General features: G+C 35.7%; 1 protein-coding gene across 1 annotated transcript in view; it reads right to left on the bottom strand.

Moving 5' to 3' along the window:
• Positions 1-17,553, bottom strand: part of LOC143245845 (cell adhesion molecule DSCAM-like) — a 59,402-nt gene that overhangs the window by 21,041 nt on the left and 20,808 nt on the right. Inside the window, exons 7-10 of the mRNA XM_076492101.1 lie at positions 16,928-17,113; positions 15,750-16,049; positions 5,566-5,730; positions 5,268-5,423 (exon numbers count right to left, since the gene is read on the bottom strand). Coding sequence (XP_076348216.1) covers positions 5,268-5,423; positions 5,566-5,730; positions 15,750-16,049; positions 16,928-17,113 — 807 coding nt within the window. The remainder of the gene's footprint in view (positions 1-5,267; positions 5,424-5,565; positions 5,731-15,749; positions 16,050-16,927; positions 17,114-17,553) is intronic.

The raw sequence follows: 17,553 nt of genomic DNA, 5'->3' as shown, positions 1-17,553 counted from the left end.
GAATATTAACAAACTAATCTTGGTCATCAGGTCTTCTTAGTAACAGAATATTAACAAATTAATCTTGGTTATCAGGTCTTCTTCTTAGTAACAGAATATTAACAAACTAATCTTGGTTATCAGGTCTTCTTCTTAGTAACAGAATATTAACAAACTAATCTTGGTTATCAGGTCTTCTTCTTAGTAACAGAATATTAACAAACTAATATTGGTTATCAGGTCTTCTTCCTAGTAACAGAATATTAATAAACTAATATTGGTTATCAGGTCTTCTTCCTAGTAATAGAATATTAACAAACTAATCTTGGTCATCAGGTCTTCTTAGTAACAGAATATTAACAAACTAATCTTGGTTATCAGGTCTTCTTCTTAGTAACAGAATATTAACAAACTAATCTTGGTTATCAGGTCTTCTTCCTAGTAACAGAATATTAACAAACTAATTTTGGTTATCAGGTCTTCTTCCTAGTAACAGAATATTAACAAACTAATCTTGGTTATCAGGTCTTCTTCCTAGTAACAGAATATTAACAAAGTAATCTTGGTTATCAGGTCTTCTTCCTAGTAACAGAATATTAACAAACTAATCTTGGTTATCAGGTCTTCTTCCTAGTAACAGAATATTAAGAAACTAATCTTGGTTATTAGGTCTTCTTAGTAACAGAATATTAACAAACTAATATTGGTTATCAGGTCTTCTTCCTAGTAAAAGAATATTAATAAACTAATATTGGTTATCAGGTCTTCTTCCTAGTAACAGAATATTAACAAACTAATCTTGGTCATCAGGTCTTCTTAGTAACAGAATATTAACAAACTAATCTTGGTTATCAGGTCTTCTTCCTAGTAACAGAATATTAACAAACTAATCTTGGTCATCAGGTCTTCTTAGTAACAGAATATTAACAAACTAATCTTGGTTATCAGGTCTTCTTAGTAACAGAATATTAACAAACTAATCTTGGTTATCAGGTCTTCTTCCTAGTAACAGAATATTAACAAACTAATTTTGGTTATCAGGTCTTCTTCCTAGTAACAGAATATTAACAAACTAATCTTGGTTATCAGGTCTTCTTCTTAGTAACAGAATATTAACAACTAATTTTGGTTATCAGGTTTTCCTAGTAACAGAATATTAACAAACTAATCTTGGTTATCAGGTCTTCTTCCTAGCAACAGAATATTAACAACTAGTCTTGGTTATAAAGTTTTCTTATCAGTGACATAAAACTCACAGACTAATCATGAGTATCAGGTCTTTTACCCAGAAAGAGAAGCTTAAAACAGTAATTGTGGTTATCAGGTCTTTTTCTTTGTAACAGACTTTCTACAAGCTGATCAAGTCCTGTTTGTGAGGTCTTTTTCTTTGTAACAGACTTTCTACAAGCTGATCAAGTCCTGTTTGTGAGGTCTTTTTCTTTGTAACAGACTTTCTACAAGCTGATCAAGTCCTGTTTGTGAGGTCTTTTTCTTTGTAACAGACTTTCTACAAGCTGATCAAGTCCTGTTTGTGAGGTCTCTTTCTTTGTAACAGACTTTCTACAAGCTGATCAAGTCCTGTTTGTGAGGTCTTTTTCTTTGTAACAGACTTTCTACAAGCTGATCAAGTCCTGTTTGTGAGGTCTTTTTCTTTGTAACAGACTTTCTACAAGCTGATCAAGTCCTGTTTGTGAGGTCTCTTTCTTTGTAACAGACTTTCTACAAGCTGATCAAGTCCTGTTTGTGAGGTCTCTTTCTTTGTAACAGACTTTCTACAAGCTGATCAAGTCCTGTTTGTGAGGTCTTTTTCTTTGTAACAGACTTTCTACAAGCTGATCAAGTCCTGTTTGTGAGGTCTTTTCTTTGTAACAGACTTTCTACAAGCTGATCAAGTCCTGTTTGTGAGGTCTCTTTCTTTGTAACAGACTTTCTACAAGCTGATCAAGTCCTGTTTGTGAGGTCTTTTTCTTTGTAACAGACTTTCTACAAGCTGATCAAGTCCTGTTTGTGAGGTCTCTTTCTTTGTAACAGACTTTCTACAAGCTGATCAAGTCCTGTTTGTGAGGTCTCTTTCTTTGTAACAGACTTTCTACAAGCTGATCAAGTCCTGTTTGTGAGGTCTTTTTCTTTGTAACAGACTTTCTACAAGCTGATCAAGTCCTGTTTGTGAGGTCTCTTTCTTTGTAACAGACTTTCTACAAGCTGATCAAGTCCTGTTTGTGAGGTCTTTTTCTTTGTAACAGACTTTCTACAAGCTGATCAAGTCCTGTTTGTGAGGTCTTTTTTCTTTGTAACAGACTTTCTACAAGCTGATCAAGTCCTGTTTGTGAGGTCTCTTTCTTTGTAACAGACTTTCTACAAGCTGATCAAGTCCTGTTTGTGAGGTCTTTTCTCTTGTAACAGACTTTCTACAAGCTGATCAAGTCCTGTTTGTGAGGTCTTTTTCTTTGTAACAGACTTTCTACAAGCTGATCAAGTCCTGTTTGTGAGGTCTCTTTCTTTGTAACAGACTTTCTACAAGCTGATCAAGTCCTGTTTGTGAGGTCTCTTTCTTTGTAACAGACTTTCTACAAGCTGATCAAGTCCTGTTTGTGAGGTCTTTTTTCTTTGTAACAGACTTTCTACAAGCTGATCAAGTCCTGTTTGTGAGGTCTTTTTTCTTTGTAACAGACTTTCTACAAGCTGATCAAGTCCTGTTTGTGAGGTCTCTTTCTTTGTAACAGACTTTCTACAAGCTGATCAAGTCCTGTTTGTGAGGTCTTTTCTTTGTAACAGACTTTCTACAAGCTGATCAAGTCCTGTTTGTGAGGTCTCTTTCTTTGTAACAGACTTTCTACAAGCTGATCAAGTCCTGTTTGTGAGGTCTTTTTCTTTGTAACAGACTTTCTACAAGCTGATCAAGTCCTGTTTGTGAGGTCTTTTCTTTGTAACAGACTTTCTACAAGCTGATCAAGTCCTGTTTGTGAGGTCTCTTTCTTTGTAACAGACTTTCTACAAGCTGATCAAGTCCTGTTTGTGAGGTCTCTTTCTTTGTAACAGACTTTCTACAAGCTGATCAAGTCCTGTTTGTGAGGTCTCTTTCTTTGTAACAGACTTTCTACAAGCTGATCAAGTCCTGTTTGTGAGGTCTCTTTCTTTGTAACAGACTTTCTACAAGCTGATCAAGTCCTGTTTGTGAGGTCTCTTTTCTTTGTAACAGACTTTCTACAAGCTGATCAAGTCCTGTTTGTGAGGTCTCTTTCTTTGTAACAGACTTTCTACAAGCTGATCAAGTCCTGTTTGTGAGGTCTTTTTCTTTGTAACAGACTTTCTACAAGCTGATCAAGTCCTGTTTGTGAGGTCTCTTTCTTTGTAACAGACTTTCTACAAGCTGATCAAGTCCTGTTTGTGAGGTCTTTTTCTTTGTAACAGACTTTCTACAAGCTGATCAAGTCCTGTTTGTGAGGTCTCTTTCTTTGTAACAGACTTTCTACAAGCTGATCAAGTCCTGTTTGTGAGGTCTTTTCTTTGTAACAGACTTTCTACAAGCTGATCAAGTCCTGTTTGTGAGGTCTCTTTCTTTGTAACAGACTTTCTACAAGCTGATCAAGTCCTGTTTGTGAGGTCTCTTTCTTTGTAACAGACTTTCTACAAGCTGATCAAGTCCTGTTTGTGAGGTCTCTTTCTTTGTAACAGACTTTCTACAAGCTGATCAAGTCCTGTTTGTGAGGTCTCTTTCTTTGTAACAGACTTTCTACAAGCTGATCAAGTCCTGTTTGTGAGGTCTCTTTTCTTTGTAACAGACTTTCTACAAGCTGATCAAGTCCTGTTTGTGAGGTCTTTTTCTTTGTAACAGACTTTCTACAAGCTGATCAAGTCCTGTTTGTGAGGTCTTTTTTCTTTGTAACAGACTTTCTACAAGCTGATCAAGTCCTGTTTGTGAGGTCTTTTCTTTGTAACAGACTTTCTACAAGCTGATCAAGTCCTGTTTGTGAGGTCTTTTCTTTGTAACAGACTTTCTACAAGCTGATCAAGTCCTGTTTGTGAGGTCTTTTTCTTTGTAACAGACTTTCTACAAGCTGATCAAGTCCTGTTTATGAGGTCTTTTTCTTTGTAACAGACTTTCTACAAGCTGATCAAGTCTCGTTTGTGTAATTCACTTATTTTATTCTGGTTATGTTCCTGTTTGTAGGATAATCATATAAGTTATTTAATTTATTGTTTCAGCTAGTCACAAGTCAGTTCTACTTAGTATTATTAACGTTAGGGAACTGTTGTACATTACAAATTTTATATAGTTATTCCATTTATCATACCAATCTTTATCTACAATGAAGAACTACTCATATAAAGTAACCACTCTTTGTTGCTGTAAATCAGGATGTTAGTCCGTGTATTTTTGGAAGATCACTTGTTTAAAAAACAACAATATTCATTTTGTCCAATCTTGGGATGCTCGTCTTTGTTTATTTTGAAACATTACAAAAGTGTTCTTCAAATTTGGGATGTCATTTGTTTAAAAAATCTTATTATTGGATGAGCTTTGGGATGCCAGTCGAACCATCTCTACTTCCACTTTCAAATTTCTTTTGTTTATTAATTAAACTTACCTCGTGTGAATAAAACTTCTTACAATTGACGCCCTTTTAAAAATCATGTAATTAATTGTTTGTAAATTTTCTCTTTTTCTATTTTGTGAGACGAGACATTTAGACGAACCTTATTTTTTGTAGAAATTTGGGATGCCAATCATTCTTCATAGGCTACTTGGCATGGCTAGGCGGTTAAGACCTTCCTCTCATAATCTGAGGGTCGAGGGTTTGAATCTCCGTCGCACCAATCATACTTGCCCATTCAGCCATGAAGGCATTGTGACGGTCAATTCTACTATTCGTTAGTAAACGAGAAGCCAAAGTGGGTAGTGATGACCAGCTGCCTTCCCTTTAGTCTAACATTGCTGCATTGTATAGCTTTGCGCAAAATTCAAATCAAGCAAACAAAGAAATGCCTTTAGTCTTACATTGCTGCATTGTATAGCTTTGCGCAAAATTCAAATCAAGCAAACAAAGAAATGCTCCTCATACAGCTCAATACCCTGATAAACCTTGTGGATCCACTTTGGGATACCAATCGTTTTCTCATGATAAACCTTACCCCTTTGTTCTACTTTAGGAGACGCAACTTTCTTGATAAACCTTACCTTCTGGGATGCCAATTATTACTGTTACTCTTATTTTGATACATTTCCTGTCCAAACAGACATTATTTTGACAGCATTTTGGAATTCAAGTATTCATGATAAAACGCACCTCTGGTTCCAATGTGGGACGTGAGAATGGGCCTTCTTGTTGGTGATGAATAGTAGCTCTGTCGTTCTCTTCCAGTCTTTGTGGTACCTGTGAGCTTTTCCGACAAGTCTCCCATTACGACGTTTTCGTCTGCTGATTGCTTCCCTCGCTGGCGAACTGGAATCATATATTCTCAGTTAAAAAGACATGATTAATAAAACTAAGAAATACGATTGACGATCGTTGGGAAAGACAAGTAGTTTAAAACTTTGTTCATTAAAGTTTTATTTAAACAGAATATGATAAACGAGGTACTTACCACTTCCTGAAGTTCTTCCCTCTGTTGGATGCTTACGTAAGCAGACAACTACTATGATGATAATCAGGGTAACAACAAACGCAGACACAACAACAGGTACAATAAGAATCAGGTTCTTATGGAACGGCAAGGCACGACTTTTGTGTTTCACTGTAGACGAAGCAACTGAGGAAGGAAAGAAAATTGTATAAAAATTCACGAAGCATTTGTTTCACTATAAACATGAAAACATGACATCACATGCGATTTTGTATCGTTATAAACATGAAAACATGACACATCACATGCGATTATGTATCGTTATAAACATGAAAACATGACACATCACATGCGATTTTGTTTCACTACAGACATGAAAACATGACACGTGGCAAACTGAGAAATGCATGTTATATTAAAAATTTACTCATGTAACAGGTGTGGTGAGACAGGTTCTATGGACATCATTAACAATTTGTTAGAACAGTAAATAATTTTATAAGACATCTATAGAAAGATGTGCAATTATTTTAAATTTTTTTTATATTTTGCACAAAGCTACTCTAAGGCTATCTGTGCTAGCCGTCCCTAATTCAGCAGTGTAAAACTAGAGGGAAGTCAGCTAGTCATCATCACCCACCGCCAACTTTTGGGCTACTCTTTTACTAACAAATAGTGGGATTGACTGTTACATTATAACACCCCCACGGCTGAAAGGGCTCGCATGGTTGGTGTGACAGGGATTCGTACCCACGACCTTCGGATTGCGAGTTGAGCACATTAACCACCTGGCCATTCCTAGATGTATTAATTAGATATTTCACCTATCACTACAAAACCTTACTAAAACATACAACCCTTCCATACCCTTCCATATTTTCCGTAAGAAAATGGAAAATAAAAATATTGTTAGAAATAACGGCTCTAACCTTATATCAGTTTATATTAAACATTCAGTGCATGGTTGGTTGTCCTCGTACTCTAATAATCTTCAAAAGACGATGTGGCATGCTGTCGATGAGGTTATTGATGTAATCCAACATAATTTCATCCCAACGTGTCACTAAATGCCACTGTAACTCAGCAGCAGTACGGTTTAAAGTTAAGGTTAGCACTCTTTCGGCTCAGATCTGCTCAACAACTCCAAATGGAATTACAACCTTGAGACTTCACTGGCCATGGCAAACTTTAACGTCCTCCTTGTCGAGATAATCTTATAAATTACAAGACTGTGGTCAGTAGCATTGTCATATTGGAACAAAAATTATTGCTAAGCATTGCCATAAATTACCTTAGAAATATCTTCTCCTTGTGATGTTTATAGGAAATGCCGTTGAGATGCCCTGGAGGATATGAAGAGTAGTTTTTCACTATGATGAATAGCTGCCTAAAGATGTAATGCACCACCTTCTGTGTATTCCCAGTAGGAAAGACAGTCTTTACTCACCTGTCTTCCTGGCGAACGATGAACAAGAATCCTACCATCAGATGTCTTTCCCAAGCAATACAGTGAGCTCTGGTTAATAGTTGTTTGTAGATAGCCCTTCTTACAAAATAACCTTATTTACTCAACGTCATATTCACTGTCCTTCTGAATACCCTGGAATGAATGTGTCCACGTCATTCCTGTCGTAAGGTGTTGCAAGACTTCTTTTGACTTTGATCTGTTAACACGGTCATTGGACAGTAGTCTTCCAGTGTCTACCAGTAGATTTTCTTGTAAACCGATGACGTTTTAGGATTCTGGATACAGTACACGGGAAGTATCCTGCTGATAGGTAATGTCCGTTTGTTTCATGCCATTTCTGGATAGTTCAACAATATGATACCCTATAACTTGTGAAATGTGATGAGGCATACCTCTATACCATGTACAGATAAAATGTCTGAGCAAAACGTTGACCTGTTTCGAAACGAATATACGAGAATCACACCCTTTTATACAAAACAGGTGTGCTTTAATGAGTTAATGCTCAAAACAACTCAGACAAACCACTAGAACAACTCGTGTATGTTTGGTTTCATTAAATGTTATATTCTCTGTTTCTACACAACAACTACTACGTGCGTGTGGATAATAACATCAATATGTGCAGTTATTCAACCAAGACTGTAGTACAAAACACTAACAACAACATCTGGTACACAACAGTTACAGTAATTAATATAATTCATTTGATATATGACAGAAACTTGTGCCCACCAGGTGGCACAGCCGTATATCTGCAGATTTATATCGTTATAAACCGTTTTCGATACTCGTGGAAGGCGGAGCACAGATTGGCCCATGTGTAGCTCTGTGCTTAATTACATGCAAATACGAATAAACTTCTACCAATCAGAACGCATGTATGTATGTCTATGTTTTTACCCAAATCAGAATATTCGGGTTAGTCCTAGAAATGTACTAAACCTACAATGCGAACAGTTCTTATAGTAAAACAATGAATATATTAAATGGATTCAACGTTTGAGTTATTACTTTTAATATCAGTTTAAAATATGACTTCATGTATTTCAAACAGTATCACCGGTTTACATGTGTTGTTTAAGAGGCCTTTAAGACCTGCTTTGTTAGCCTAATGTCGTATTTTTATAAAGAGAACTCGACATCCTTTACATTACATTGATATTGAAGTGCTAACCCTAACCCAATTCATTGATTTCAAATGTACAATAACACATATCACAACCAAGTAAAGTTAACGCTTCATCAAAGTTCCCAAGTCTCTCAGAAAACGAGAAATCATTGCAAAGTTATTCTGAATATTTTTACCTCAAGACTATCTTTCTAACACTGCTCACCTTTCATAAATATTTATAAATATTTTAATTTTCCTTTTCCATTCTTACATACAGATCAGGTATTGTAGCAGTGTTACGGGTGCTTAAAAAGATTCTAATTAAAAAATAAGGTTCCAGTTTTTCAGTTTCGCTAAACTTACGTGTTTTTTTTGTGTGTAAAAATTCGATAAATACGTGATGATAATAAATAATAAACTTTCTATATTTAACGTATTTGTAAAACATGAATATATTGGATTCGTATCTTCATAGTAATATTAATAAATTAAATCCTGGATTGTATCGAGTGAATTTTGTTGCAATAATGACATGTGTTTTTTTAAAAAAACACAACCTGTTTCATTCTTATATTAAACACAAGTTATTAAATAAACAGATAAATAATGCAATAAAAATAACTCTTATTACTCACGCGATGAAGGCACTAGCAACGGCCATTCAAAACTGACCCAGTTGTATGGAAATAATAACTGAAAGTACATCGTTGTATTTGAATATTATGTGCATAGGAACTTTTAAGTTTAACAATTTTTTAGCGTTCATTTTCAATTCTTTTCGCGATATTTCAATTTCCGTTTTTACCCAAGATCAAATTCTCTAATCACGCACATGAACAACTACCAGCAATACCTACAAAACATATGTCACGTTCACCAGGTAAGCAAATCCAGGAGTGATTATAGGATAAAGAAATTCATTCTCCAAAAAACATTTCTCACCAACATACTAAGAAATGTATATGGTAAAAGAGAAAGACAATTTTCTATAGATTAATAGTTTTTCATATGAATGCTGTATCAGCTAAGACTAACATATAATGCAAGTAATGGGAACTTCACAAGACAACAATATTTCATTTTACATACCTGGTAACTGAAAAAATAAAAATAAGTTCTATACACTGTTTCTTTCAGGCTTTTTAATGAAATGGAACAGAAAACCCAATTTTTAAAAGAAGCTATTGTCCAGTATCATAGACAAATCCAAACAAAACAGCTATTTTCCAGTATGATAGACACATCCAAATAAAATAGCTATTGTCCAGTATGGCTGACACATCCAAACAAAATAGCTATTGTCCAGTATGATAGACACATCCAAACAAAATAGCTATTGTCCACTATGATGCACGCATTCAAACAAAATAGCTATTGTCCACTATGATGCACGCATTCAAACAAAATAGCTATTGTCCAGTATGATAGACACATCCAACCAAAATAGCTATTGTCCACTATGGTAGGCACATCCAAACAAAATAGCTATTGTCCACTATGATAGACACATCCAACCAAAATAGCTATTGTCCACTATGGTAGGCACATCCAAACAAAATAGCTATTGTCCACTATGATAGACACATCCAAACAAAATAGCTATTGTCCACTATGATAGACACATCCAAACAAAATAGCTATTGTCCAGTATGGTTGACACATCCAAACAAAATAGCTATTGTCCAGTATGGTAGACACATCCAAACAAAATAGCTATTGTCCACAGTGATAGACACATCCAAACAAAATAGCTATTGTCCAGTATGATAGACACATCCAAACAAAATAGCTATTGTCCACTATGATACACGCATTCAAACAAAATAGCTATTGTCCAGTATGATAGGCACATCCAAACAAAATAGCTGTTGTCCACTATGATAGACACATCCAAACAAAATAGCTATTGTCCACTATGATAGACACATACAAACAAAATAGCTATTGACCAGTATGATAGACACATACAAACAAAATAGCTATTGACCAGTATGATAGACACATCCAAATAAAATAGCTATTGTCCAGTATGATAGACACATCCAAACAAAATAGCTATTGTCCACTATGATAGACACATCCAAACAAAATAGCTATTGTCCAGTATGGTTGACACATCCAAACAAAATAGCTATTGTCCACTATGACAGACACATCCAAACAAAATAGCTATTGTCCACAATGATAGACACATCCAAACAAAATATCTATTGTCCACAATGATAGACACATCCAAACAAAATAGCTATTGTCCACAATGATAGACACATCCAAACAAAATAGCTATTGACCAGTATGATAGACACATCCAAACAAAACAGCTATTGTCCAGTATGATAGACACATCCAAACAAAATAGCTATTGTCCAGTATGGTTGACACATCCAAACAAAATAGCTATTGTCCACTATGATGCACGCATTCAAACAAAATAGCTATTGTCCAGTATGATAGACACATCCAAACAAAATAGCTATTGTCCACTATGATAGACACATCCAAACAAAATAGCTATTGTCCACTATGATAGACACATCCAAACAAAATAGCTATTGTCCAGTATGGTTGACACATCCAAACAAAATAGCTATTGTCCACAATGATAGACACATCCAAACAAAATAGCTATTGTCCAGTATGGTAGACACATCCAAACAAAATAGCTATTGTCCAGTATGGTAGACACATCCAAACAAAATAGCTATTGTCCAGTACGATAGACACATCCAAACAAAATAGCTATTGTCCAGTACGATAGACACATCCAAACAAAATAGCTATTGCCCAGTATGATAGACACATCCAACCAAAATAGCTATTGTCCACTATGGTAGGCACATCCAAACAAAATAGCTATTGTCCACTATGATAGACACATCCAAACAAAATAGCTATTGTCCAGTATGGTTGACACATCCAAACAAAATAGCTATTGTCCACTATGACAGACACATCCAAACAAAATAGCTATTGTCCACAATGATAGACACATCCAAACAAAATATCTATTGTCCACAATGATAGACACATCCAAACAAAATAGCTATTGTCCACAATGATAGACACATCCAAACAAAATAGCTATTGACCAGTATGATAGACACATCCAAACAAAACAGCTATTGTCCAGTATGATAGACACATCCAAACAAAATAGCTATTGTCCAGTATGGTTGACACATCCAAACAAAATAGCTATTGTCCACTATGATGCACGCATTCAAACAAAATAGCTATTGTCCAGTATGATAGACACATCCAAACAAAATAGCTATTGTCCACTATGATAGACACATCCAAACAAAATAGCTATTGTCCACTATGATAGACACATCCAAACAAAATAGCTATTGTCCAGTATGGTTGACACATCCAAACAAAATAGCTATTGTCCACAATGATAGACACATCCAAACAAAATAGCTATTGTCCAGTATGGTAGACACATCCAAACAAAATAGCTATTGTCCAGTATGGTAGACACATCCAAACAAAATAGCTATTGTCCAGTACGATAGACACATCCAAACAAAATAGCTATTGTCCAGTACGATAGACACATCCAAACAAAATAGCTATTGCCCAGTATGATAGACACATCCAACCAAAATAGCTATTGTCCACTATGGTAGGCACATCCAAACAAAATAGCTATTGTCCACTATGATAGACACATCCAAACAAAATAGCTATTGTCCACTATGATAGACACATCCAAACAAAATAGCTATTGTCCAGTATGGTTGACACATCCAAACAAAATAGCTATTGTCCACAATGATAGACACATCCAAACAAAATAGCTATTGTCCAGTATGGTAGACACATCCAAACAAAATAGCTATTGTCCACAATGATAGACACATCCAAACAAAATAGCTATTGTCCAGTATGATAGACACATCCAAACAAAATAGCTATTGTCCACTATGATACACGCATTCAAAGAAAATAGCTATTGTCCAGTATGATAGGCACATCCAAACAAAATAGCTATTCACCACAATGGTAGACACATTCAAACAAAATAGCTATTTTCCACTATGATAGACACATCCAAACAAAATAGCTGTTGTCCACTATGATAGACACATCCAAACAAAATAGCTATTGTCCACAATGATAGACACATCCAAACAAAATACCTATTGTCCAGTATGATAGACACATCCAAACAAAATAGCTATTGTCCACTATGATAGACACATACAAACAAAATAGCTATTGACCAGTATGATAGACACATCCAAACAAAATAGCTATTGACCAGTATGATAGACACATCCAAACAAAATAGCTATTGACCAGTATGATAGACACATCCAAACAAAATACCTATTGTCCAGTATGACAGACACATCCAAACAAAATAGCTATTGACCAGTATGATAGACACATCCAAACAAAATAGCTATTGTCCAGTATGACAGACACATCCAAACAAAATAGCTATTGTCCAGTATGACAGACACATCCAAACAAAATAGCTATTGACCAGTATGATAGACACATCCAAACAAAATAGCTATTGACCAGTATGATAGACACATCCAAACAAAATAGCTATTGTCCAGTATGATAGACACATCCAAACAAAATAGCTATTGTCCACTATGATGCACGCATTCAAACAAAATAGCTATTGTCCACTATGATGCACGCATTAAAAAAAAATAGCTATTGTCCACTATGATAGACACATCCAAACAAAATAGCTATTGTCCAGTATGGCTGACACATCCAAACAAAATAGCTATTGTCCAGTATGGTAGACACATCCAAACAAAATAGCTATTGTCCACTATGATAGACACATCCAAACAAAATAGCTATTGTCCACTATGATAGACACATCCAAACAAAATAGCTATTGTCCAGTATGATAGACACATCCAAACAAAATAGCTATTGTCCACTATGATGCACGCATTCAAACAAAATAGCTATTGTCCACTATGATGCACGCATTAAAAAAAAATAGCTATTGTCCACTATGATAGACACATCCAAACAAAATAGCTATTGTCCAGTATGGCTGACACATCCAAACAAAATAGCTATTGTCCAGTATGGTTGACACATCCAAACAAAATAGCTATTGTCCACTATGATAGACACATCCAAACAAAATAGCTATTGTCCACAATGATAGACACATCCAAACAAAATAGCTATTGTCCAGTATGGTAGACACATCCAAACAAAATAGCTATTGTCCACAATGATAGACACATCCAAACAAAATAGCTATTGTCCAGTATGATAGACACATCCAAACAAAATAGCTATTGTCCACTATGATACACGCATTCAAAGAAAATAGCTATTGTCCACTATGATAGACACATCCAAACAAAATAGCTATTGTCCAGTATGGCTGACACATCCAAACAAAATAGCTATTGTCCAGTATGGCTGACACATCCAAACAAAATAGCTATTGTCCAGTATGGTAGACACATCCAAACAAAATAGCTATTGTCCAGTATGGTAGACACATCCAAACAAAATAGCTATTGACCAGTATGATAGACACATCCAAACAAAATAGCTATTGTCCAGTATGATAGACACATCCTAACAAAATAGCTATTGTCCACTATGATGCACGCATTCAAACAAAATAGCTATTGTCCACTCTGATGCACGCATTAAAAAAAATAGCTATTGTCCACTATGATAGACACATCCAAACAAAATAGCTATTGTCCAGTATGGCTGACACATCCAAACAAAATAGCTATTGTCCAGTATGGTAGACACATCCAAACAAAATAGCTATTGTCCAGTATGGTAGACACATCCAAACAGAATAGCTATTTTCCAGTATGATAGACACATCCAAACAAAATAGCTATTGTCCACTATGATGCACGCATTCAAACAAAATAGCTATTGTCCAGTATGAGACACATCCAACCAAAATAGCTATTGTCCACTATGGTAGGCACATCCAAACAAAATAGCTATTGTCCACTATGATAGACACATCCAAACAAAATAGCTATTGTCCACTATGATAGACACATCCAAACAAAATAGCTATTGTCCAGTATGGTTGACACATCCAAACAAAATAGCTATTGTCCACAATGATAGACACATCCAAACAAAATAGCTATTGTCCAGTATGGTAGACACATCCAAACAAAATAGCTATTGTCCACTATGATACACGCATTCAAACAAAATAGCTATTGTCCAGTATGATAGGCACATCCAAACAAAATAGCTATTGACCAGTATGATAGACATATCCAAACAAAATAGCTATTCACCACAATGGTAGACACATTCAAACAAAATAGCTATTGTCCAGTATGATAGACACATCCAAACAAAATAGCTGTTGTCCACTATGATAGACACATCCAAACAAAATAGCTATTGTCCACAATGATAGACACATCCAAACAAAATACCTATTGTCCAGTATGATAGACACATCCAAACAAAATAGCTATTGTCCACTATGATAGACACATACAAACAAAATAGCTATTGACCAGTATGATAGACACATACAAACAAAATAGCTATTGATCAGTATGATAGACACATCCAAACAAAATAGCTATTGACCAGTATGATAGACACATCCAAACAAAATACCTATTGTCCAGTATGACAGACACATCCAAACAAAATAGCTATTGACCAGTATGATAGACACATCCAAACAAAATAGCTATTGACCAGTATGATAGACACATCCAAACAAAATAGCTATTGACCAGTATGATAGACACATCCAAACAAAATAGCTATTGACCAGTATGATAGACACATCCAAACAAAATAGCTATTGTCCAGTATGATAGACACATCCAAACAAAATAGCTATTGACCAGTATGATAGACACATCCAAACAAAATAGCTATTGACCAGTATGATAGACACATCCAAACAAAATAGCTATTGTCCGCAATGACAGACACATCCAAAGAAAATCATAAATAAGAGAAATCAGAAAGTTTACTTCCCCCCGCCGCTCCTTCTCGAGGTAAACGTGTTTATATTGAATAAACGAATAACGTTAGATTTACCTTCTATAAGTTAGAAGAACCTCCTCAGATCCTAATCATTCACTGTAGTGTGATGAGAAGTCTCAACCTTAATGTATCCGTGAAACTTGGACACGTTATTAGTATAAAACAACTGAAATGTCATTATTATAAAATTAGTTGAATTGGTCCGGCCTGGCATAGCCTGGTGGTTAAAGCGTTCGATTCGTAATCTGAGGGTCGCAGGTTCGAATTCCAGTCACATCAAACATGCTCGCCTTTTAAGCCGTGGGGGCGTTATAATGTTTCGGTCAATCTCACTATTCGTTGGCAAAAGAGTAGTCCAAGGGTTGGCCTGGGGTGGTGATGACTAACTGCCTTTTCTCTAGTCTTACACTGCTGAATTAGGGACGGCTAGCGCAGGTAGCCCTCGTGTTGCTTTGTGCGAAATTAAAACGAACGAACAAACAAAATCCCATATGTGTCACGTTGTACAACAAATAGCAACAAATGTTTTACAACTGACATCTGTCAGAAAACAACTTTGTAGCTTCATACAAAAACTATAAACCTTGTATTATTTATCATCTTGGTATAAAACGTTGAAAACGCACTTACCAAATGTAGTGATTACACGGTGAGTCTGAAACTCGTATTTGACCTGAATGGCTCCACCATCTCCACGAGCGGTCACTAGAAGTTCGTATGTCTCCCCTGGTTTCAGAAACGGTATAGTAAATTTTTTGTTGCCGTAAGAAACCTGGTGTGAAACGTTGTGCCATCTGTGCTGTGTTTTTGGTTTGTACAACACCGTGAAGTTTCTAATGGGACAGCCGCCATCTTTCCATGTGGTCAGTAGAAGGACTAGTGAAGTGCCATGGACTTCAAGGAACAGATCTTTCGGAGGAGGGACAGGTACTAGAACCAATAAGAAAAACACTAATTGAGATTTGTCAGAAATGTAAGCAGTGGACGACGTTGGATGTTTTTATATGTCATATTTACTTAAAACTTGGAAGATCTGAATATAAATCAAGTATTGACTTTTGACTTTTCTGTATCGTTGACTTTCTTTGAGTTCTTCCCTTTGGATTACACTTCGTTATACTAGAAAAAATACGGGAGTGAAACCCTATATGTTTCAGTAACAGTAGCAGCAAAACGAATAATGCAGTCAATTGTTTAAAACAAGCCATTCATTTGTTGTTATAAATTCCAGACAAATCACGTGAAACAGAGAGAATATGTAAGGTATTTAGAACTTGTTTCGTTTCACCGTATAGTAACTTAAATTAACTTTGGTAAGTAAATAATATTATGACATATCTTCGAATGAATTATTTAGTATTATATATCGAACCAATTGTTTAGTGATCATTTATACATTCAACATTTCTTTTCACAGCAGAGCCTAATACGTTGCTTGATTGCCTTTTGGACTAGACTTTTGTCCATTCAACACTCGTCAGAACAGCTTGAGTCAGCAAACCAAACGAATACAAGCACACGTGAACACAGCATCTAAGGTGTTTTCAGTCAGTTTTATTTCACCATATAGTAACCTAAGTTAATTTAACTACGCTGATCCAAGCTAAAGTCCACAATAGAGGGTGTGGCCAATCAAGGAACGCATCAGACCTCTACGTCAAAGATCTCTTTTCAATTTCACCTGTTGTGAGAAAGAAGATATTTGTATAACAAACACACGTATACAAAATTATGCAAAACGTTCATTATAGGTTTCCTCGTGTCTTCTAATTTTGTGTTTTGTTTCTAACTTGTAAAGACTTACGTACCGGAATCTTTTGTTCGAAAACGTATTGTCTGACTAGGCTCACCAGTTCCCAGTGAGTTAGACGCTGTTAAGTAGGCTTCATATCGAGTTCCACACCGAAGGTCATTCAGTGTAAGTGAGTTATCGTTGCTATGTAGATGTCGCTTCAACCATTCTCCATTCGTGGTCTTAAAATGGAATATGTATTCTAGAATAAAGACAAAACAGGCGAGTATCACAGAAAAAGGGTTCTTTATAAAAAAAAAAGACAAACTAATACCAAAACGTTACCTCACTAGAGGTTGAAAACATTATATTAAAACGATATTTGAGCCTCACCAAGTACACTCATAATCTGTCTGACAACCATGAATCTTAATGATAGTCAATAGCTTACTGTTCATTGTTAAAGACTTCGTTGTAAGGCTGTCATATATAAAGTACACAATTCCTCCCTGCTGGCTTTACTGAATCCATCAGTTGTGTAAGTTGATGGTTTAGTAGCGTCCTACGTAATAGTTTGGTCACATATAAATCCATAGGCACTGCTCTAGGCAACGTCAACACTACAACATTGTATGACATAATAAGAATACCATTTTATTAGCCAGCTCCTTGAGGTATGGAACATTTGAATGGGAGCCATGA

The sequence above is a fragment of the Tachypleus tridentatus genome, chromosome 3, assembly GCF_004210375.1.
Source record: "Tachypleus tridentatus isolate NWPU-2018 chromosome 3, ASM421037v1, whole genome shotgun sequence".
NCBI classification, from domain to species: domain Eukaryota; kingdom Metazoa; phylum Arthropoda; class Merostomata; order Xiphosura; family Limulidae; genus Tachypleus; species Tachypleus tridentatus.
This window is presented reverse-complemented; position numbering and strand designations above follow the sequence as displayed.